Here is a 23,949-nt window from a genome sequence, read left to right on the forward strand (position 1 = left end):
CAGCAGATCGCAGTGCGAACTGTGAAGTGATGGAATCGGATTGCATAAGTGTGAACACCCATGCGATCCAATTCCAGTGCGAACCAAAAAAAGGGTCCTGCACCATTTTGGTGTGAATGTGTTACGATTTCAGCCATACAATATGTATGGCTGAAATCACATGGCACAGACATCGCATTTATTCTGAACAGCCATGTTGTGCGAATAATATGCGATGTCTGGCATCGCACTAGTGTGAACTGGGCCTAAAGGAATTGTGGAAACATCTTGTTTACATAGTTTGTGTATATCTGCGCACAAGCATTTGAATAATTAAAGCTGCAAGTATGAATTGAAAAAAGAATTGCATGTGTGTAAAAGAATAAATGCTGTTTTATCACCAACGGTTTATATGTGAGTAAACTAATGTCTGTAATTTGATGTTCTATGTGTTTTCAGCAATCATCAAATAATCACAAAATAAATATTAACCAATCATAAACCGAATAGCAAAAGCCAATATAATCATGAGTGTAGTAGACCCATACAACTTGTAATATATATCTGACCCCAGGTAAATGCTCCAAGAATGTGCAAACTCTCACCTCTCTGTGTGGAGCCCCACAACAAAGGTCAATATGTGCTCCAACACTAAATGGACGCCTTTCCTTCTTCATCAGCAAGGGCTCTAACTTTTGGAGAACCTCAGCCTGCTCAGGTGGATGGATGATTTTCATTGTGTAGTCATATGTTAAACAATATTGAGAACCTATATCAGTGATGGTGAACCTTGGCACCCCAGATTTTTTGGAACTACATTTCCCATGATGCTCATGCTCTCTGCAGTGTATTTGAGCATCATGGGAAATGTAATTCCAAAACACCTGAGGTGCCTATGTTCGCCATCACTGACCTATATTCTGCTCACTGTTATTTATAAAAAAAATAAAATAAAATAAAAAAAAAAAGCATAATAATAGGTGCAGAAATTCCAACCCCTCCCATCAATGGCACAAGATCCATCCCCTTACGGCCATAGCAGAGGGTCCAACTTCACACCCATAGCAGAAGATTTAACCTCTTGCACCCATAGCAGAAGATTCAACCTCTCGCGCCCATAGCAGAAGGTCTAACCTCTCACGCCTATAGAAGAAGATCCAACTCCTCAGATCCATAAAAGAAGATCCACCCCTTACATCCATGGAAGAAGATCCATCCCCTCACCTCCATAGCAGAAGATTTATCCCCTCAAATTCATAGCAGAAGATCCATCCCCTCGCATTCATAGCAAAAAATCCACCCCCTCACATTCACAGCAGAAGATCCATCCCCTTACATCCATGGAAGAAGATCCATCCCCTTACATTCATAGCAGAAGATCCATCCCCTTAAATTCATAGCAGAAGATCCATCCTTTCACATTCACAGCAGAGGATCTATCCCCTCACACCCATAGCAGAGGATCCATCCCCGAAGATCCATCCCTTTACACCCTTGGAAGAATATCCATCTTCACACCCATGACAGAATATCCATCCCTTCACACCCATAACAGAATATCCATCCCTTCACACCCATGACAGAATATCCATCCCTTCACACCCATGACAGAATATCCATCCCTTCACACCCATGACAGAATATCCATCCCTTCACACCCATGACAGAATATCCATCCCTTCACACCCATGACAGAATATCCATCCCTTCACACCCATGACAGAATATCCATCCCTTCACACCCATGACAGAATATCCATCCCTTCACACCCATGACAGAATATCCATCCCTTCACACCCATAACAGAATATCCATCCCTTCACACCCATGACAGAATATCCATCCCTTCACACCCATGACAGAATATCCATCCCTTCACACCCATGACAGAAGATCCAACCCCTCACATCCATAGCAGAGGATCCATCCCCTCACACCCTTAGCAGAAGAACCAACCCCTTACATCCATAGCAGAAGATCCATCCCCCCTCATTCATAGCAAAAGATTCATCCCCCGGACCCATGACAGATGATCCATCCTCTCACACCCATGACAGATGATCCATCCCCTCACATCCATAGCAGAAGATCCAACCCCCCACGTCCATAGCAGAAGATCCATCCCCTCACATCCATAGCAGAAGATTCATTCCCTCACACCCATAGAAGAAGATCCATTCCCTCACACCCATAGCAGAAGATCCAACTTCACACCCATAACAGAAGATCCATCCCCTCACACACTTATCAGAAGAACCAACCCCTTACATCCATAGTAGAAGTTCCAACCCCTTACATCCATAGCAGAAGATCCATCCCCTCTCATCCATAGCAGAAGATGCATCCCCTCGGACCCATGACAGATGATCCATCCCCTCACACCCATGACAAAAGATCCATCCCCTCACACCCATCACAGATGATCCATCCTCACACCCTTAACAGATGATTCATCCCCTCACACCCATGACAGATTATCCATCCCCTCACACCCAACACAGAAGATCCAACCCTTCACATCCATAGCAGAAGATCCAATCCTTCACATCCATAGCAGAAGACCCAACCCTTCACATCCATAGCAGAAGATCCAACCCCCCACATCCATAGCAGAAGATCCAACTCCTCACATCCATAGAAGAAGAGCCATCCCCTCACACCTATAGAAGATCCACTCCCTTACACCCATAGAAGATCCACTCCCTTACACCCATAGAAGATCCATTCCCTCACACCCATAGAAGAGGATCCATCCCCTTACATCCATAGCAGATGATTCAACCTCTCACACCAATAGAAGATCCAACCCCTCAGATCCATAGCAGAGGCTGTTCATGACTGTACACTCACTGCCCAGATCACTATATTCCTGACCCTGTCACTACAGGGTGGAAAAAGCAGGCTGCTGCAGGTACTCATCACTTATAGGCATGTGTGCTCCCCCTGCTGCTGCAGCGGTTCCTCCCAACTGGTACTTCACTATAGGACATATAAGCTGGTAGGATGACACCACTGTGTGCTGCAGGGGGAAGATATTTATCCCATGTGAATAGATGAATACTTGCAGTATCGGCATCTGTGTTTTAAGACTGCTAGGCTGCCAGAAAGGTAAGTATTTTTTTTACATGTATGTTTTTGTGACCCCGTAGTGACAGGTCACTTTAAAGTTAAACTTAACTCACCTAAACAACAATGTCTTACTTTTTACCTCCCTTTTCCACAAATGCCAAAATTGTTATTTTATTTTATTACCATGTAAGTTCTTTTTTTTTTTTGCTCATTTTGCTTCGCTTATGGGTTTCCTGCCCAGGTCAGGCCCTGCTCTCTCCTGGGATTGCTATGTCGCAGGTATCCCAATGTGTTACTAATCTGAAGTTTTACAGCACATGTTCGAATGGCATATGCATAAATACCACGGGGCACTACAAATCCTGTCCACCAGAAGCTGGTGGCGTTCGTACACACGCAAGGATGTGCATGTGTAGATGTGTTGCCGGTCCCTGCCAGCTCATGCCTAGAAGACTTTGAAGGCAAGATCATGACTAGGCCGGGCCGGAAGCTCCTTAGGCACATCCTGACAGCGGCCCGCTGCCTGATAGCCCTTAACTGGAAAAATCCATTGCCCCCTGTCTAGGGAGGCCCTTTACTCCAGGATCAAGGATGTTGAGCTCATGGAGAAAATGACTGCCAGGGTGAGGGACAGGCTTGAGGAGCATGACCTGGTCTGGGGGAGATGGCGGCTGCTGGAGGATTGATGGTGAACCGGTGTGGACATGGTGATGTGGACCGTTGTCACTCTATTCCCTTTTCTATGTCTTTCCCTCTTTCTTTCCTTCTCTCTCCTCTTCTCTTTTCCACTCTTCTCGCTCATACTACTGATGGTCCTTGTTTTGTTTTAAGTTTGGCATATAAGCTAGGCAGCAGGCCCTGGGTGGCCTTTTGGTTTCCAGCACGGATAACTGACTTTTGGTGTCTTCCGTCCTGCTGTGCACCCTGGGTCGGTTGGTCTGATCCCGCTGCATTTCCCGGTACTGTATTCTTCTGCACTGTCCATTTACAATGGGCCTCCTGTGTTTTGGAAGCCATGTTACCATTGCTGTATGCCTGTACTATTACTTTTGTTATGCGACCACGAAAACGAAATAAATTGTTATTTGAAAAAAAGGCAAGATCATGTATAAAGGTATAAAAGGCAAATGCCAATTTTTATTATAAACATGGTAAAAGACCAAAGGTTGAAAAATTTTGACATAGTTTCACAATATATGACATAAAGTTACAACATAATACAAAGCATAATTAGGGATACCCTTCATGTTTGAGATACACCAAGAAAGAACTGCCAACAACCATTCAGCTTGTTCAGTCTGAGTATGATCATCAGGCAAGTATCAATGCATTTCGGAAAAAAATCCTTCGGGGAAGAGAGGGGTATACCAGATGTACATATAAGAGCAAAATATACACATAAAAACCACAAGTTGGTGAAATTGGCTGATGTCTACTGGTCCGGTAGGCGGTTCACAAAGAGGGACAACCCATGGTCCACCACGCACACACAGTGGCTATCTGGCACATACTGAGCACCTGCGGCAACTGTGTTCAAAAGCAAGGTGTAGTTGGCAGTTCTTTCTTGGTGTATCTCAGACAGGAGAGGTATCCCTGATTGCGCTTTGTATTATGTTAAACCTTTATGTCACATATTGTGAAACTATGGGGGTTATTTACGAAAGGCAAATCCACTTTGCACTACAAGTGCACTTGCTCTAAATCTAAGGGGTAGAGCTGAAATGAGGGGAAGCTCTGCTGATTTTATCATCCAATCATGTACAAGCTAAAATGCTGTTTTTTTTTATTTTCCTTGCATGTCCCCCTCGGATCTACAGCGACTTTACTTCCAAGTGCACTTGTAATGCAAAGTGGATTTGCCTTTAGTAAATAACCCCCAATCTCATACTTTTATTGACCTTTGTTTTTTTTACCATGTTTGTAATAAAGATGGCATTTGCTTTTTACACCTTTATACATGATCTTGCCTTTAAAGTCCTCTGGGTTTTTTTTCTTGGTATTTTGAATATTTATAAATGCAGGCAAGGTATTCTTTGTAACATGCCACTTTTGTTCATGCCTAGAAGAGACCAGCAGCGCATCTGCACACACACCTGGGAGGAGAGCCCCTCTGTACAGTGTTTTCTTCCTCCACAGTGCGCACCTGGCAGAGCATGTCATAGTTTGCCAGGGCGCCGGCGGTCCTGCCAACCAATAACTGCAAAGAAGATTGAGGGGGAGGGAGAAGCTGGCAGAAATCCTTATTGGCTGCAGTGAGGATACTCCCACTGAGTGGAGCCCAGTGTAGGAACTCACTTGTTCTGGCACTGGACTCCGAGACTCCAGCCCAGATCCGCGGGACCCCGGGACTTACTTCAAATTGCGGGAAGGTCCCACCGAATCCGGGACGGTTGGAAGGTATGGATGTAGGTCTCTGGTCAAGGTCCCCCTGAATCTAGAAGCATGTACAAACTTCTGGAAGTTAGTGGGCAGAGGCCAGGAGGTCCTGATCTGCATAGTGAGGGAACATGGGCAATCCCCACACAGAATGTCCTGGCAGGGTGGCTAGCCTTTAAATATGGTGGAGCCATGCCAGCAGGGAGTCAGGTGGACGATGGAGTGCTGAGGAGGCTGTCAGTGACCTAGGAGGGGTCCCCTAAGTCTCCAGGCTGGGCTTAGGCTGGCTGACAAGAATCCTTTCAGTGTCCAGTTCCTTGGCTGTAATGTATAGGGGGGTTTAGTTACACTTTAGGGTGGCCAATATAAATGATTGGTCCTTATCTGCATAGGGAGTTCTTTGGTAAAGGTGAACTATGCCTTTGAAGCAGAACTTAACTGCTCCTAAATGAGCCAACCCCTTAGTCTACCCCCCGTCCCCCCATCATTATGTGGTTGCAGCACTACCCCCACAAGGGCTGCTGGTAATTGGCTCCTCTATTCCTGCACTGCCAGGCAATACACATTTTCCACTTGCATCCGAACACAAGAAATCAGTCCCTGGGCTTGTTTTTGTTGTTTTTATTAGGGATGGGGTAGAGGGGTCATGGGACGCCCAACTTGACTGAAACAGATGGGGGAAAAGATCATAGACTGTTCTCCTTCCTGGACACAATCAGTCTTTAAGGATCAGTGGCAAAAGTCCCTTGTGGACTAGGAGCTCTTAGTCCCCTTTGGAAAATAGCACAAAATGTTGTAAAACTGCATGCAGGAGTATCTCCTCTCCTCTGTAGAACTGCTCCCAGCTCCACTGCCTGCAGGTACTACCAGACCTCCTGGCTTCTCTGAAGGTCTCCCAGGACAAGGGATAAAAGATTTAAGCACAGCACTGTCCTTTGAAAGCTTGCTACATGTGACAATCTCCTCCCTTGTGAATCCCCTGGGTGTGCTGATATACTCACTCTGTCCTCCTTGCTCCCTGCTGCTCTTAGGCAAGATTCCTTCTTTAAGAAAAGAGGCGAAGACAGCAGCTTCCTTGGCTGTAATGTATAGGGGGGTTTAGTTACACTTTAGGGTGGCCAATATAAATGATTGGTCCTTATCTGCATAGGGAGTTCTTTGGTAAAGGTGAACTATGCCTTTGAAGCAGAACTTAACTGCTCCTAAATGAGCCAACCCCTTAGTCTACCCCCCGTCCCCCCATCATTATGTGGTTGCAGCACTACCCCCACAAGGGCTGCTGGTAATTGGCTCCTCTTAAAATAATGTCCTTGCTATAGGTGTGAGCCATTTACATCCATCTTAAAGCCTGACTGGAATATTCCCAGCACATTGCTAGAATGTTGCTAAGTGAGGCCTAGTCATACGGTTCACCTTCACTCAAAGGCTGAACTCTGAGTTACTGCATTAGGGGAGAGAAAGAGTATGTGAGGGGGTTTGAATCACTGCTGTGATGGTGGAGGTGCACACTAATAGCTGAGCCTCACTTATCAACATCCTAGCAACATCCTGGGAGTGTGTCAGTCAGGCTCCAAGAGGTACACAAGGCCTACACCTATAGCAAGGATATTTTTCAGTTTTGATCTACAGACATCCATTACCTGCACAGGCAGTCCTTTGGTAAAGGTGAACTAACCCTTTAACTGCAGTTGCTATGGTGCTGCACATGTGATCAGTTATGACACCATCCATTTGATTGCTTGGCAGTCTGGTTGAGAGCACAAGCACCTTAAAGAGGAGGTCCACCCCCCCCCCCCCCCCCCCAAAAAAAAAAATTAAGTCAGTGGCTACAAATACTGCAGCTGCTTACTTTTAATATATAGACACTTACCTGTCCATGGATCCCACGATGTGGGCACCCCAGCCGATCTGAGGATCGGCTGTCTGGGGCAGCTGCCGCCATTCCTGGTAAGGGAACTTGGTAGTGAAGCCTTTCGGCGTTACACTTTCTTATTGGCCCGGCGGAGGAGTAAGGAGGAGGGGGGCTGAACTTCCGGGAGACAGCGAAGTGGCACTGTCTTCGGGAAGTGAGCACCCTTTCCTCCCTCCTTCCCCCCTAAAAGGTGCCAAATGTGGCACCAGAGGGGGGGGGGGGGACAAATAAGCCGAATTTCCAATTTTGAATGGAACTCCACTTTAACCACTTCAGCCCTGAAAAGATTTACCCCCTTAATGACCAGGCCATTTTTTGAGATACAGCCCAAAATACATCCCTGGGAATTACAGACCAGTTAGCCTAACATCAATAGTATGTAAACTGTTGGAGGGGATGATAAGGGACTATAAACACGATTTTAGTAATGAGAACGGTATCAGTAGCAGTAATCAGCATGGATTCATGAAGAATCATTCTTGCCAAACCAATCTACTAACCTTCTATGAGGAGGTGAGCTGCCATCTAGATAAAGGAAGGCCCGTAGACTTGGTGTATCTGGATTTTGCAAAAGCATTTGACAGTTCCCCATAAGCATTTACTGTACAAAATAAGGTCCGTTGGCATGGACCACAGGGTGAGTACATGGATTGAAAACTGGCTACAGGGGTGAGTTCAGAGGGTGGTGATAAATGGGGAATAGTCGTAATGGTCAGGGGTGGGTAGTGGGGTCCCTCAGGGTTCTGTGCTGGGACCAATCCTATTTAATTCGTTCATAAACGACCTGGAGGATGGCGTAAACAGTTCCATCTCTGTATTTGTGGTCGATACTATGCTAAGCAGGGCAATAACTTCTCTGCAGGATGTGGAAACCTTGCAAAAAGATCTGAACAAATGAATGGGATGGGCAACTACATGGCAAATGAGGTTTAATGTAGAAAAATGTAAAATAATGCATTTGGGTGGCAAAAAATATGAACACAATCTATACACTGGGGGAGAACCTCTGGGGGAACACAGGATGGAAAAGGACCTGAGGGTCCTAGTAGATGAAAGGCTCAGTAATGGCATGCAATGCCAAGCTGCTGCTAATAAAGCAAACAGAATATTGCCATGCTTCTAAAAGGGGATCAACTCCAGAAATAAAACGATAATTCTCTACAAGACTCTGGTCCGGCCGCACCTGGGGTATGCTGTCCAGTTCTGGGCACCAGTCCTCAGGAAGGATGGACTGGAAATGGAGCGAGTGCAAAGAAGGGCAACAAAGCTAATAAAGGGTCTGGAGGATATTAGTTATGAGGAAAGGTTGTGAGCACTGAACTTATTCTCTCTGGAGAAGAGACGCTTGAGAAGGGATATGATTTCAATATACAAATACCGTACTGGTTACCCCACAATAATACTTTTTTGCGGAAGGGAGTTTAACAAGACTTGTGGCCATTCATTAAAATTAGAAGAAAAGAGGTTTAACCTTAAACTACGTAGAGGATTCTTTACTGTAAGAGGGACAAAAATATTATTTATTTTCTGCTTTAAAATATACCCAATAAAAATTAAAATCAAATTTCTTCATCAATTTAGGCCAATTTGCATTCTGCTACATATTTTTGGTAGAAAAAACCCCAATAAGCATATATTGATTGGTTTGCGTCTACAAAATAGGGGATATATTTTTGGCATATATATATATATATATATATATTTTTTTTTTTTTATTATATATATTTTTTTTTTTCAGAAAATATATAGATAACTTTTGGGGGCCTAAAATTAATTTTTATGTAGCGCCGGCTCCTGAAGAGCACGCGCTATGTGTTTTTTTTCTATTTAAAATTCCTAAAGCCACAGTTGGGTTTTAGGGTCAATTATACCAAATTATGGTTTCAGTACCAGTTTAGCTGTATTGCACTGTGTTCTGCTTGGCCACAGGTGGCGCTGTCACCACTGGAAAGTATGAAAACACAGTTTAGCTAGGCGCATTGAGTGCCATTCTTTCTCGGAACCAGCCCAGTGGGAGTGTCATCTTACTGTGCATTCTGGGAGAGGGTACTTAAGGTACTGACATCACGTGCTTCTGGGTACCGGTCCAGAAGATCTTTGTCTGTTTGGTCCTGGTCCTCCTGACCAGCCCCCATGGCCCTCATGGCCTGGGGTGTGGATCCATCCAATTCTGGCTAGCCCGAGGCAAAGTAACTGGAAGGAGGATTCAAAGGTGGTTTGGTGCCATCTCATCTGCAGAGAGGCCCAGCAACTGGAGAAGCAACCAGGGGAGGTCTCTTTGGAAGAAGGCCACGCATAAGGCTGGCTTCTAACAAAGAGCCTGGAGGCTCAGTTGAAAAACACCAAGTGAATCTACTCTCATACGGTATCACTGGACCGGCTGCGAGATACTGGTACCGTATGATAGCTCTCTAAATCTACATCCTTTGGTTACATTCAAGTCTGTGGCAGAGACTTTGTTCACAAGTGTTCTACATCCAAGTCGGTGGCAGAGACTTTGTTGAAGTGTTCTATATGCAAGTCTGTGGCAGAGGCTTTGCTTTACTCAAGCACTTTATCGGCTGCTAGGCCTAGTGAGAGGAGGTCTATCCGGTAGCTGTGAGAATCCAGTTGTGAGTGGCAATTCTCTGGATTTCTATAGTGAGAGACTTCCTATCTTTTGCAGTTCCAAGAGTACCTGAGCTTCCTACCTAACCCTCTACCCTTCGTTGAGACACTGTTCTGTCTACTTGTTGCTAAATAAATATCCCAAAAGTGGATCCAGTGTTAGTTTCTGCAGTTCTCTGGGCCATCTACCTCGGGAAACCCCTAGATGCACACGAGGTCAAGAAGGTAACGGTAAGCCCAACAAAACCAGCCGCTCCTTCGGGGGTCAGTGCTACATTTATAAGACCCCTTTCACACCGCCGAGCCTATAGTGTCGGCGGTAAAACGCCACTATTTTTAGCTGTGCTTTACCGTTGGATTTGCGGCGCATTTCGGCCACTATCGGGGTGCGCTTTTACCCCCCGCTAGTGGCCGAAAAATGGTCAAAACCGGCCGCAATACGCCGCAACAGCGGTGTTTTTCCGGCGGTATAGCCGCGCTGCCCCATTGATTTCAATGAGGAGCAGCGGTGGAGGAGCGGTAAACACACCACTCCTTCACCGCTCAAAAGAAGCTGCTGGCAGGACTTTTCCTGACGTCCTGTCAGCGCACCGCTCTGGTGTGAAAGCCCTTGGCTTTCACACTGGAATGAATGGTGCAGCAGTTTGAGGGCGGATTGCAGGCGCTATTTCTAACGATATAACGCCTGCAAAACGCCCTCGGTGTGAAAGGGCTCTTAAACTCGAGTGTAAAATGCAGCAAAAGGGTTAAATCGACGGTCCTGCTTTAATTCACAACATGCTAATGTATGATGCATGATTCGTTCGCCTCAAAAATGTGAATAATGGGCCCACATGGTGGGAATAGGACATTTCCTGGGGCACATTCAGGAAGAAATGTCTGCCCCCCCCTTAAAGGTGTCCCTGGACCAATGAGAACCCCCTTCTGATTATGCACAGATACAATATACACTGGAACAAGGATGTCTGTTTACATGAGAACCATTATACTGCGTTCACATTGTTGTTTTTAAATAAAGTTGAGTATGGGGGGAAAAAAAACGGACGCCTTTGCTTGTCAGGCGGCTTTCCTATCTGAAGCTCGGCCCCGCCTCTCTTTCCTTTTGTCCTATAAGGCGTTCGGCCACGCCTCCCTTACTCGCCCTATAAGAATTGCGGCTCCGCCCCCTGCTGTCTCTTTCGCTGAGGTACGGCGGCGGATAAAGGTGCTCGGTCCTTCGTGTGAAGCTAAGGCCTGGTGATTACCCGGCGACTAGTACCCCACTCCTCTGCCATCCGCGACTCTACGAGCTCCCGTCACACACAGCCATGGCCTCCGTCTCCGAACTCGCCTGTATTTATTCAGCCCTCATCCTCTACGATGACGATATCACCATCACGGTGAGTGAGGCCTAGTGGTGGGGGAGATGGCGGCGGCGCGCCTCGATGACGTCACGCCCTTGTGGAGCTCTTTGGCGCACGTGGTGGTGGGGCCTTCCTGGGATTTGTGTGTACAGCAGGAGGAGGGAGACTCCCGGCGGGACTATTAGTGGGAGATCTGTTTGCAGCTCTGTGAGTCCGGCCTCACTTTCCTCCTGTCTGTCCGGTGTGATCCGTAATGTGCGGAGGAAGGCCGGGTGTGGGGGACTTCCTATGGGGAGGCCCGGCTCTCCTGTCCTCCCGAATACATCTTCATGGGGGGGGGGGTCACCATAACAGCCGTTTTCAGAGGAGCCCCCCTCCTGTGTGATGAGATTCACCCTCCAAGCTGGCTTGTTACAGTCACATGGGCGTCTAGTCATGCTGTGATTGGCTGTCCCTCCGCCCCTAACCCCCCCCCTCCCAAAAAAATAACCTGGATATAAACAACGTGCTGGAGCTGTGGTCATTTTACTCAGTGAGCCTGGGGGGTTGTGGGCACTGCCAAAGGGGACCGGGTGGGATGAGTGAGCCTGGGGGGGTTGCGGGCACTGCGATGGGGTGAGCATAGTGCCAAGTGAGGGGGGGCTGCATGGGGTTGAACCCCCACTGCTGTGCTGCCAAATGTATACAGACAGATTTAGTGATCCCCCCCCCTGGTGAGGGGGATTGCGGAGGGCGCAGTGCCAAGTGAGGGGGTGCTGTACATGTATGGGGGCTGCATGGAGTTGAGCCCCCTCTGCTGTGCTGCCCAATGTGTACAGACAGTATTAAAGTGATCCACCCCCCTGAGAAAAATAAAGTGCCCAGACATTTCTAAGGCTCATTGGTTCAAATCTCAACCAGGACACTACAGCACATGGAGTGAGATGAACAGCACATATGCCATAGGCAACAACGCTGTTTAAAGCGGAGGTCAACCCTAAAATGGACCTTCCGCTCATCGGAATCCCCCCCCCCCCGGCGCCACAATCGGCACCTTTCAGGGGGGAGGGGGGTGCAGTTACCTGGATAATCCAGGTAACTGCACCCACTTCCGGGCTAGCTCTCTGCGGAACGAGCGTAGGTTACGCCCCCGTTCCGCAAGCGCCCGCCCCCTTCAGCAAGTGCCCCGCTGCCTGCTGGGAAACACACAGCTCCCAGAGGCAGCGGGGACCGTCCGGATTGCGCCGCGCGGCTCGCGCATGCGCAGTAGGGAACCGGGAAATGAAGCCGAAAGGCTCCATTTCCTGATTCCCATACCCAAGATGGCGGCGGGACCCGGCAGCCGAGCGAGCGATCGGCTTCGGGTGCCGACATCGCGGGCGCGCTGGACAGGTAAGTGTCACTATTTAAAAGTCAGCAGCTGCAGTATTTGTAGCTGCTGGCTTTTAAAAAAAAAAAAAAAACGCGGAGTCCCGGTGGACTCCCGCTTTAATGTGATATTCAAGTCTTTTGTATTTCTGGAGTTTGCATGTTCTCCGGGTACTCCGCTTTCCTCCCACACTCCAAAGAGATGCTGGTAGGTTAATTGGATCCTGTCTAACATAACCTTAGTATATGTATAAATGTGAGTTAGGGACCTTTTGAGGGTAGGGACCGATGTGAATATATGTAAAGCACTGCGTAAATTCACGGTGCTATACAAGTACCTGAAATAAACATGCCTGATCCTGGCACCTAATCAAAAAGAAACAATTTTAAATTGACACTCTGATTACATCCACATGGGCACAGCACAGGATATCTATGTACCCTCACCCCCAGGATACACAAGTAATCCAACCATAGGGGTGTATTCCTCTGAATTAAAGCGGAGGTCCACCCTAAAATGGACCTCCGCTCATCGGAATCCCCCCCCCCCCTCCGGCGCCACAATTGGCACCTTTCAGGGGGGAGGGGGGTGCAGTTACCGGGATAATCCAGGTAACTGCACCCACTTCCGGGATAGCTGTCTGCGGAAAGGGGCGTAGATTACGCCCCTTTCCGCAACTGCCCGCCCCTTTGCGCAAGTGCCCTGCTGCCTGCTGGGAAACACAGTTCCCAGAGGCAGCGGGGACGGTCCGGATTGCGTCGCGCATGCGCAGTAGGGAACCGGGAAATGAAGCCGAAAGGCTTCATTTCCTGATTCCCATACCCAAGATGGCGGCGGCAGGACCCGACAGACGACCTAGCGATCGGGTGCCGACATCGCGGGCGCGCTGGACAGGTAAGTGTCACTATTTTAAAAGTCAGCAGCTGCAGTATTTGTAGCTGCTGGCTTTAAAAAAAAAAAAAAACGCGGAGTCCCGGTGGACTCCCGCTTTAAGCATACAAGGAAAAAGGTGCGGCAACCCAAAACTGTTTTAAAGAATTCTTCAGAAAGGAAATAACTGGTATTAAAGATAAAATTTAGCTTTGGAAAATTTCACATAACACTCGCCAGTTATTGACCAATTTTATACTACTTACCTCCATTTACGTTTAAAACTACACGATTGTATTAGGGACACAGGTGGGCACCACAAACATACAGGCCTCAGACATCACTCCCCGCTGCTTTATCAATGTATCCTATTAAAGATAAACCTGCAATTACTCTGAACAGTTAAAGGCAATGGGAAGCACCAGATCCGAGCTCATAGGCTCCAATTTAAAAGGCTGTATTAGTAATCCCAGTTGGCAAAGTAAAGTGCACAAAGGTCATCCAAAGTTGAATGTATATAGATTGGGTATTCAGTGAGAACAATGATTCCCTTTAAAAGGTTGCAGACAATATGTAGAGCCCCGAGGGTACATTAGTTTCTCCTGGACTTTCATGCATAGCTTTGTCCTCCCCCTGTGATGTGTGCATTCAGGGGATGTGGATACAGGAACACCACATGTCACATCTGATAGGCCTGCTGAGGTTGGTGCATGGCCCTCAGCAGACATTGTGCGTTCAGGTCCCGACACCTGCTTTTACACAGCTGTCAGTTTGACATGTATCTGTCCTCGACAGGTGTCTGTACACATCTCAGTGCAGGTGAGAATTGACTCCGGCACACAGGAGGGTCAGCGCTAGTTCTGTTACACTGATCTGATTTCAATGCCTCATCAGCAGGAAGGGGTTTGATCCTCTTCTGACAGTCATGTATATGGGTGGCACACCTGGAACTAGCATGCTGTAAAACCACAAAGCCAGGCATGTAGCATTTTCTGTAAGGGGGCGGTAGTGGCAGCCCACATACTTGGGTCCCTTCAAGGCTTGCTCACACCAGGAGTGTTGATCAGGGCAAGGATGTGATGGAGCACGATTGTTCTGTACCATTTTCCCATCATACATGCAACACAGTCCACCTCACTGCAGAGCGCCGCAACAGTTTAACCACTTCCCGCCCAAGGTACGTCATATGACATACTGGACTTTGAGAGCAGATATCTGAATGGGTGCAGCTGCAGGCATCGATCTTTTTCAGCTGGCGATTCTGTGCACAGTATGAACAATCCTAGTGGCAATTCAGTTACTTGATCGTTCTTACAATCAGCAGGAGGGGTCGCCGGACATTGAGCATGGAGATGGTCACCAGTTATCTCTGAACCTTGGAGGCCCAGGCGCAACTTTGACATGACGTCTGGGCCAGCGGAAGTAAATGCCAGGGACGTGGCTGGAAAGGCCGAGACCGTGTCTTTTTTTTTTTTGGATCACTTATTCTTATTAAAATTGTAAAAATGAATAACAAAATGTTAAAGCTCCCCGTCCCTGCACAGAGAAGTGAACGCGCTCAAATTACACATTGAGGTATTGCCGCGAGTAATAATTTTAGCCCCCTGTAACTAAACAAGTAACCTGTAATGCAATAAACAATTTACAAAAGAGAACTGGTAACCTGTAACAAAAAAAAATGAAAGCATCACCTATGGAGAATTTTAAGTACCAAAGTTTGGTGCCATTCCACAAGTGTGTGCAATTTTAAAGCCTGACATATTGGCTATCTATTTACTTGGTGCAACATTTCACATACAAAAAATTGGGCTAACTTTATGCTACTTTCACACTGAGGTGCTTTAAAGGCGTCCTAGTGCTAAAAATAGCGCCTCTCCTGTGATCCAGGAGGGGTGCTCTTGCGGGATGTTAGTCTTGCATGCAGCATCTTTGGGGCGCTTTAGTAGCACTGTATACACCGCTCCTAAAGCGCCTGTGTCCATTGAAATAAATGGGCAGTGGCACTCGGCAGGTGATTTTTAACCCCCGCTAGTGGCCAAAGGGTTAATAGCGCCTGCAAAGTTAGCAGCCGAAAAAGCCTTTAAAACCATGCCCCCGAGCATCAGTGTGAAAGTGCCTTTACTGTTTTGCCTTTTTTTTTTTTTTTTAATTTATGAAACTTTTTTTCAAAAGCATTTGAAAAATCACTGTAAATACCGTGTGATTATAAAAAGGTGTAACGACCGCCATTTTATTCCCTAGGGTCTCTAAGGGGGTTATGGGTAATTGCCATTAAAAAAGATTTGCATGTATGGGTCAAGTGCCAGAATTGACCTGAATCTGGAGTGGTTAATGTGGTGTTTTGTGAGGTTTCAATAGTTAGTGCCATGTGTTGTAACACCACACTTCACATCTCAGTCACACTTTATGTACACTATAATGCACGGCTGCTGGTAGGAATCGATGGATTTTCAATAAAATGGGGCTCTAGCTAAGATGGGCTGGGTGTGTGGAGGGGTGGGTGGCACGGGTTGTGGAGTCGCCACTGGTGGGTTTTTTCCTATCAATTTCTGTTGCCACTTTCCCTTCCCATTACCCTTTTCTGTTGGACAGACTTTCTTCCTCTTCTGTTAGGAAGTGCAGTCTCTCTAACAGAAGTTCTAGTAGTGGGGGATGGGTAAGATTTAGGTGTCTCCAGTGAGGAAGAATATCCTGGCATGTGACATGGTGTCACCAGGGTATTCTCCTGGAGGAATCTCCCCAATGGGGTCCCCAGAGCACAATGAATGTTTTTGGACGTCCTGATCTGTAATGATTCGAATTGGAGGTGGTTTGTAGTGAGTGGAGTACAGCTGGACTCGCCAATGTTCACTCCACACCGCCTTTCGTCCATTGAAGGGTGCAGTCATGTGACTTCTTGGGGTCATGTAACCAGCCTCCTCTTGGCACTCAGTCTCAATACAAGCCAAGCATGTGATTTGTGTGGCCTTAGTAATGCCATAGTACTTCTATATACCTGGGGGCCCTAATGGTTTTGGCAGGAGATCATTGAAAGTGTAACATATACATGCGGCTTATATTTGACCATTTACATTTTATTCACATCAATCCCTGCCATCAAGGAGCTTACAAGCTCTAACCTACCAGCATGTCCTTTGGAGTGTAAAAAAACACACAAGCACCAGTAGAACATGCAAACCACATCCAGTCCAATTCTGACTCTCTTCTCCTACATGTGCATTTTGTGCTAGAAAACTGAACCTCCAAACATATATATTTAAACAGAGGCCCTAGAGGATAAAAGCCTGCTGAACCGGCTGAATTTGGATCTGTGTATGGCCGCCTTAACTTGGCTGTGAATATTGGGATCCCTTTTCGTCCTTGTTACATGCAACTTTCTAGGAAGTCATGACTTGTTTGGTCCTTTTTGGCACAAGTTGTTGTATTATACAGGATTTAGTGCCAACAGTTTGCGCAGCGCTTTACAATATAAAGGGGGTCGTTGGAATTACCACACAGTTTAATACAGAAGGAATAGGAGGGTCTTGCTCATGGAACTTACAATCTAAAGGTATAACGAGCAGTCTCTGGTCATATATTTATAGTGCTGTATTTGGTGACTCCTATACAGGATTGTGCTGATGGGTAATGACGTGTCGCCCTTCATGGTTGTGTAACAATGTTTTTTGTTCTCTCTCCAGGAAGACAAGATCATCGCTCTGATCAAAGCAGCAGGAGTCAATGTGGAGCCTTTCTGGCCCAGCCTTTTCTCCAAGGTACTTTTATTTCTTCTATATACTTTGTAAAGACTTTTTACCTTTCTGAAAATGCTAGTTTTCTGGCCATCTTGAGGTTCCGTACATGAGTCACTGAACCATTAATCAGATCATACGTCACTTTTTTTTTATATTGACGCCAAAAATACTGTGACAGTGGGGGAGGGTGTGACTTGTGGGCTCCTACTGGGGAGAGTCTTTTGTTCATGTCACATGAACAGGAATGTGGCAGCAAATCTTGGTAAATGAAGGTTTAGAGCCTCTGCCAGGTTTTTCTCTTGGAGATCTGTCACTGTTTTGTGCCATGGGCTGCAGGAAAGAAATGTGCATGATTTCCCCATCTACACAGGCAGTGCTGACAGGGGAATCCTCCTCCTGAGCAATTGTCTTCTCCCGAAGGGGGAAGCGGTCCCTGCCAGAAGACAGCGATTACCGCTTGCAGCTATAGCAGCCACTTGCGGTAATTGCAAACTAATCTGGCAGGCTAGTTGGTACCCAAGTTAATTGATCAATCAACTTGATACTTTCAGTCTGCCCATTAATGGAATCTCGGTTAGTTCCTGCTGAACCCGCTATGATTTGAACAGTCTATGGCTGGCCTAAGCGGTGATCTCCCCAGGGGAGGATGTAGAACAACCCTTAACAAAAGTCTCTGCTGGGGTTTTACTTGGTGGCTCCGGAGTGCTAAATTGACTTTAACCCTTTAATGTTCTGCTCCACCGTTTTGGTAGCACACATATTGAATCATGCTAACTCATTGAAGAATGTGGCCTTTAAAGGGTTAAATCCTTCCCATTGCTTAGTGCTAATTGATGGACTAGCCCATCCTACGGAGCAAAAATCCAACTACAGTTGTATTGCTTATACCAGATGGCGGAAGAGATACCGCACAAATGAATAAGCAGCTTGCTGAATGTGAATCGGCATCTGAGTAAGGTAGCACACTATACTTGAGTTGCACATGGTTTTTATTTTTTTTATATATATCCAATAAGCTTTATTGCAAGTAGTACAAACTCGGTCAGACAGCACTCTCTATGACTAATCAAAAGATTACCGTATATACTCGAGTATAAGCCGAGATTTTCAGCCTCTTTTTTGAGGCTGAAAGTGCCCCCCTCGGCTTATACTCGAGTCATCGCTGTCTGCCCGCTCGATCAGCGTGTCGAGCAGACAGACAGCGGCCATTCTATCATTCAAAAGCCGCGCCTCCGGCTCCGCCTTCGCCTGTGATAGGCGGAACACTGAATTTCCCAGCAGCCTGTTCCGCCTATCACGGACATCGTATCATCCTCGTACTACGGACGAGGATGATACGATGTCCGTGATAGGCGGAACACAGGCTGCTGGGAAATTCAGTGTTCCGCCTATCACAGGCGAAGGCGGAGGCTTTTGAATTTTACAATGGCCGCCGAGGCGCCGACGAAGAGGGCACGGGACGGAGGCAAGGCACGGAGGCAAGGCAAGGCACGGCACGGGACGGAGGCAAGGAGGCAAGGCACGGAGGCTCGGGACAAAGGCTCGGGACACAGGTAGGCTGGACGGACGGACACACACACACACACACACACACACACACACACACACACACACACACACACACACACACACACACACACACACACACACACACACACACACACACACACACACACACACGGATGGAGACACACACACACAGGGATGGATGGATGGATGGATGGAGACACACACACACAGGGATGGACGGACACACAGGGATGGACGGACACACACACAGGGATGGACAGGCATGTCTCACCCTCGGCTTATACACGAGTCAATAAGTTTGCCAGTTTTTTTGGGGGTAAATTGGGGGGCCTCGGCTTATATTCGGGTCGGCCTATACTCGAGTATATACGGTACGTCATACATTGTATAAGAGGAAAAAACAACTTGGACCAGGTTAAAGCGGGAGTCCACCGGGACTCCGCGTTTTTTTTTTTTTTTTTTTTTTTTAAAAGCCAGCAGCTACAAATACTGCAGCTGCTGACTTTTAAAATAGTGACACTTACCCGCCCAGCGCGCCCGCGATGTCGGCACCCGAAGCCGATCGCTAGGTCGTCTGTCGGGTCCTGCCGCCGCCATCTTGGGTATGGGAATCAGGAAATGGAGCCTTTCGGCTTCATTTCCCGGTTCCCTACTGCGCATGCGCGAATTGCGCTGCGCAATAAGGACGCTCCCCGCTGCCTCTGGGATCTGTGTTTCCCAGCAGGCAGCGGGGCACTTGCGGGAAGGGGCGGGCACTTGCGGAAAGGGGCGGAAGTTACGCCCCTTTCCGCAGAGAGCTGTCCCGGAAGTGGGTGCAGTTACCTGGATTATCCAGGTAACTGCACCCCCCTCCCCCCTGAAAGGTGCCGATTGTGGCACCGGAGGGGGGGAGGGTTCCGATGAGCGGAAGGTCCACTTTAGGGTGGACCTCCGCTTTAATATAAGATGGCCTCAGATAAAGTCTTAATTATTATGAGTGTAGCTTTTAAATAAATAATGTATTATATAATCTAAAATCTTATACTACGTATTGGAACTATGTACAATTGGTATGATAACCAAGGAAATAAAAGTTCTGCCACCAGAACTATATAAAGAGTAAATTGAAAGCGAATAGGGTAAGTTGTGTATTTCATTGACCTCTTGTCTTCTCTGCAGGCGCTCTCCAATGTTAACATTGGCAGTCTGATCAGCAACGTTGGAGCCGGTGGTGGAGCCCCCGCTGCTGGCGCTGCCCCTGCTGCTCCTGCAGCTGGCGGTGGAGCTGCTCCAGGTAAGGGATTGCTGGGGATGGCTCTGGGTGCTTAGCATGAGGTCCCCAGTTTTGAATGGGGACCATTCAAATCAATACTCCAGCTTTATTAATCCCTGTCCGATACAGATCTCTTTATTCTGCAGAACTTTACCCATAACAAATGTGCTTTAACATGGAACATGCATTCCATGTTAATGCTGCTACCAGAATGTGTGTGTTATAAATTGTCTCCAGCATTGCTCTTGTCTTGATGGAGGCTGACATTTTTCTGTAGCCCAGAGCCTCTGAGCAGCAGTAAATTATAAAGCAGAATTAAACCCATTGATTTAACGGTTTCAGTAAATTTATGTTCCTGGAATGCCAGGATTGCTGACTGTTGCTTTTGATTGTGTCCAACTGTCAAACCATCACATTGCTGGTGTCATCACTAACGTGCAGCATTATGGCAGTTGGAAGATCTAACAGAAGCCGCTTCCTTGGCTGTAAAGTATAGGAGTGTTTAATTCCACTTCAGGGCTGTCACCGGATCGGCTTCTACAATCTAAGCAGTGCCTAAAATGGTAGAGAAACTGAGCATGTGCAGAGCAAAGTGAGACAAGTGCTGATACTGTTTAAAATCCAGTAACGCACTATTTTTAATATTTTACATCACTATACCTGAAAAAGGGGGCCAGCCTAGAAGTCATCTAGCAGGACTTCATTTTCTGACTAAAGTTCTACTTTAACCTGCTTATCTCTAGATATGGAGACAAGTGCTTAAAATGGTTGAGAGGCCACATCAGTGCATCCTTTTGGGACCTATCTCAGTGTTGAAGTGGAATTATAGGCAAACATTTTTAAGGAAGGGTTGTAACCCCTGTCAGATTTTTAGCCATCTGTGTCCCACTGCAGAGTTTTCCCCTTTACTACTTGTCCTGTAGCCAAACAGGAAGTAAGAGGAAATTCCATGGGGACCCCCATGTCACCACAGCTAGTGTCCCCATTGGAAGATTCCCCACTATTACTTTTCTGGGGGCAACGCAGAATTCGATTTTTCTTTTACGTTCAAGAATGATAAACAGGACAAATGGGTGAATCTCCTTAATGGAGGCACAGACAGCAATAATAACTGACAGGGGTTCTAACCCCTCTCCACTCTATACAAAACTGACACTAAAGCCGCATACATGCGATTGGATTTTCGGCATCGATTTCTGTGATGAGACTGCCTAAAATTCGACAGTCGGTACTCTCCTTCAGACAATTGTCCAACTTTCAGCCAACAAGTGTTGGATGACAGGCACTAAGGAAAATCAGGGAGACCGTTGTCCACCAAAAATTTACATTGTACTTTATACTTTTGTGACAGACTTGCATACACAAACACTCATGCTCCAAATTAATGCTCACCAAACACGACATTAGCAGAAGGTGCCCAAAGGGTGGCACTCAAGAGCTGAAATTCCACATAGTATGTCACTACGTTTGTGTTTGTTGGCTGACAATTGTGTACCGTTTGTATGCAAGACAAGTTCCTGGCACATGCCCTTCAGAAAAGTCTGATCCTCTGTTGGCAACAATCCAATTTTGTGTGTACGAGGCTTTAGTCTACTTTCACACAGGCGTTTTTCAGGTATTTTAGTGCTAAAAATAGCGCCTGAAAACTGCCTCATGCCTCCCTCCCCAGTATGAGCCCGAGTGCTTCCGCAACTGCAAGCAGTATCTTTGGGGTGGTGGTGTAGGAGCACTGTATACAGCACTCCTACACCACCGTTCCCAATTGAAATGAATGGGAAGCACAGCAACACGGGTGCTTTTAACCCCTTGTTAAGCCTGTTTTGGGGGTTAAAGGCACGCTGCTAGCGGCCATAAAGCGCAGATTAACCACTTTCAGACTGGACCATTTTGCTGGTCAAAGACCAGACCACTTGTTGCGATTCCGCACTGCGTCGCTTTAACTGACAATTGCGCGGTCATGCGACGTGGCTCCCAAACAAAATTGACGTCCTTTTTTTTCCCACAAATAGAGCTTTCTTTTGGTGGTATTTGATCACCCCTGCGGTTTTTATTTTTTGCGCTATAAACAAAAATAGAGCGACAATTTTTAAAAAACGCATAATAAATTTTTTACTTTTTGTTATAATAAATATCCCCCAAAATATATAAAAAAAAAACATTTTTTCCCTCAGTTTAGGCCGATGTGTATTCTACATATTTTTGGTAAAAAAAATCGCAATAAGCGATTGATTGGTTTGCGCAAAAGTTATAGCGTTTACAAAATAGGGGATAGTTTTATAGCATTTTTATTAATATATATATTTTTTTACTAGTAATGGCGGCGATCAGCGATTTTTATTGTGACTGAGACATTGCGGCGGACACATCGGACATTTTTGACACATTTTTGGGACCACTGTTATTTATACAGCAATCACTGCTATATAAATGCAGTGATTCCTGTGTAAATGACACTGGCAGTGAAGGGGTTAACCAGTGGGTGGCAGGGTAGGGGTTAAGTGTTCCTAGGGGAGTTTGGCTTTCATTTAGTGAACACTGATCTCTGCTGCAATCACATGGAGCAGAGATCAGCGTCACTAGTTGCTAGGCAGAATGGAGAAATTCTGTTTACACGGCATCTCCTCCATTCAGCCGTCCCGTGAGACTATCGTGGGTATGCCCGTGGCGATCGGGTCCCGCGACCGGACTCACTGGGGTCCCGACCAGCGCGGGAGCGTGCCGCTGGCGGGCTCGCGCCCGATGGCAGGGCGGCATTGAAGATTGGACGTACATGTACGCCAATATGCCTGCCCGTGCCATTCTGTCGACGTACATTGTCGTGCGCTGGTCGGGAAGTGGTTAAACAACGGTACGGCACCACTAACAGACCCACCACCCCAGTGTGAAAGCAGCCTAAAGTTTTGCCTTTAGTTAGACTTTATAGTTGAATACTGCACAGCACCCCCTTGTGGCAAATATTAGAAGAACTCTGCTGACCACTCATTGAGTCACATTCGGGGGTGTGATTTGATTTCAGGCTCTGTGCAGACCTCTTTTAGAAAGGGCCAATTATAGAAGCAGATTGGATTACTATTGAAAGGAACAGAGTTGCACTTTTTGTCTGTCTTCAGGAAATCCTGGCTTATATCTGAATGTATTCAGCTGGGACAGGACCCTCTGGGTTCTATTCCAATGTCTGGAATTGTGGTGTGCTGGGAGACCGCTGATGTGCTTCTAATTTGCTGCCTCACAGACTCATGCTGATTATAAGTAGATAAGCTGCATGCAGTGTGTGTAGTGGGGGCTGGGTGAGTAACTCACTGAGGTGAATTGTGTTTTGTTTCTTTTCCAGCTGAAGAGAAGAAAAAGGAGGAAGTGAAGGACGAGTCTGAGGAGTCGGATGATGACATGGGCTTTGGTCTCTTTGACTAAACATTTTGTAAAAGGACTTGTAATAAAGAGAACTGTCTTCAGTACAACCTGTTCTGCCTTTTCATTGTGCACATTGTACACACCTTTTAATAAGAACCTTGGAATATACACAAGCGTCAAACCAATGGGGGGGAAGGGCTCAGAACGCTGTGGGAAACCTGTAATTGTGCACATTTCCCGCACCGCAGTTGCAATCTGCTGCGGGTGTCAGGATTAACGTGCTAAATGCAGGTTGCAAACTGCATTAGCCTGTACCAGATTGCATGGTATAAATGTATCGTGCAATCCAGTTGCAGTGCATTTCCACAAGTAATGCTCACACTATTTTGGTGCAGTGTGAGCCTATTCAAAATGGGTTCAAATTGCACTGAATAGCATGTGAATAGAACAGGAGTGTAGCATGTTCCTGTGTGGTCATAGTGTGTGCCGAGACTTTGTTGCATATTCACATTTGTATATTATATGAGCCCTAATTTGGAAATGTGGTAGGCGCTCATCCCCAAAATGCATTGGCTCA

The 23,949-nt window shown here is 46.7% G+C and overlaps 1 protein-coding gene across 1 annotated transcript; it reads left to right on the forward strand.

The window, feature by feature from the left end:
* Positions 1-11,105: 11,105 nt before the first annotated feature.
* On the forward strand, positions 11,106-23,481 carry LOC143997664 (uncharacterized). The gene is made up of 4 exons (XM_077493387.1): positions 11,106-11,323; positions 17,186-17,260; positions 19,928-20,042; positions 23,353-23,481. The coding sequence occupies exons 1-4, from the start codon at positions 11,252-11,254 to the stop codon at positions 23,430-23,432; spliced, it is 342 nt and encodes a 113-aa protein (XP_077349513.1). The 5' UTR covers positions 11,106-11,251; the 3' UTR covers positions 23,433-23,481.
* The last annotated feature ends 468 nt before the right edge of the window (positions 23,482-23,949 follow it).

This window comes from Lithobates pipiens, unplaced genomic scaffold (genome assembly GCF_037356315.1).
Source record: "Lithobates pipiens isolate NorthernLeopardFrog02 unplaced genomic scaffold, aLitPip1_a1.2 Scaffold_19, whole genome shotgun sequence".
Classification (NCBI taxonomy): Eukaryota; Metazoa; Chordata; class Amphibia; order Anura; family Ranidae; genus Lithobates; species Lithobates pipiens.

Coding starts and splice junctions, on each gene's coding strand:
- LOC143997664 (XM_077493387.1), top strand. CDS start 11,252: ATGGCCTCCGTCTCCGAACTCGCCTGTATTTATTCAGCCCTCATCCTC. Junction 17,261..19,927: donor GGCCCAGCCTTTTCTCCAAG/GTACTTTTATTT, acceptor TCTTCTCTGCAG/GCGCTCTCCAATGTTAACAT. Junction 20,043..23,352: donor TGGCGGTGGAGCTGCTCCAG/GTAAGGGATTGC, acceptor TTTCTTTTCCAG/CTGAAGAGAAGAAAAAGGAG.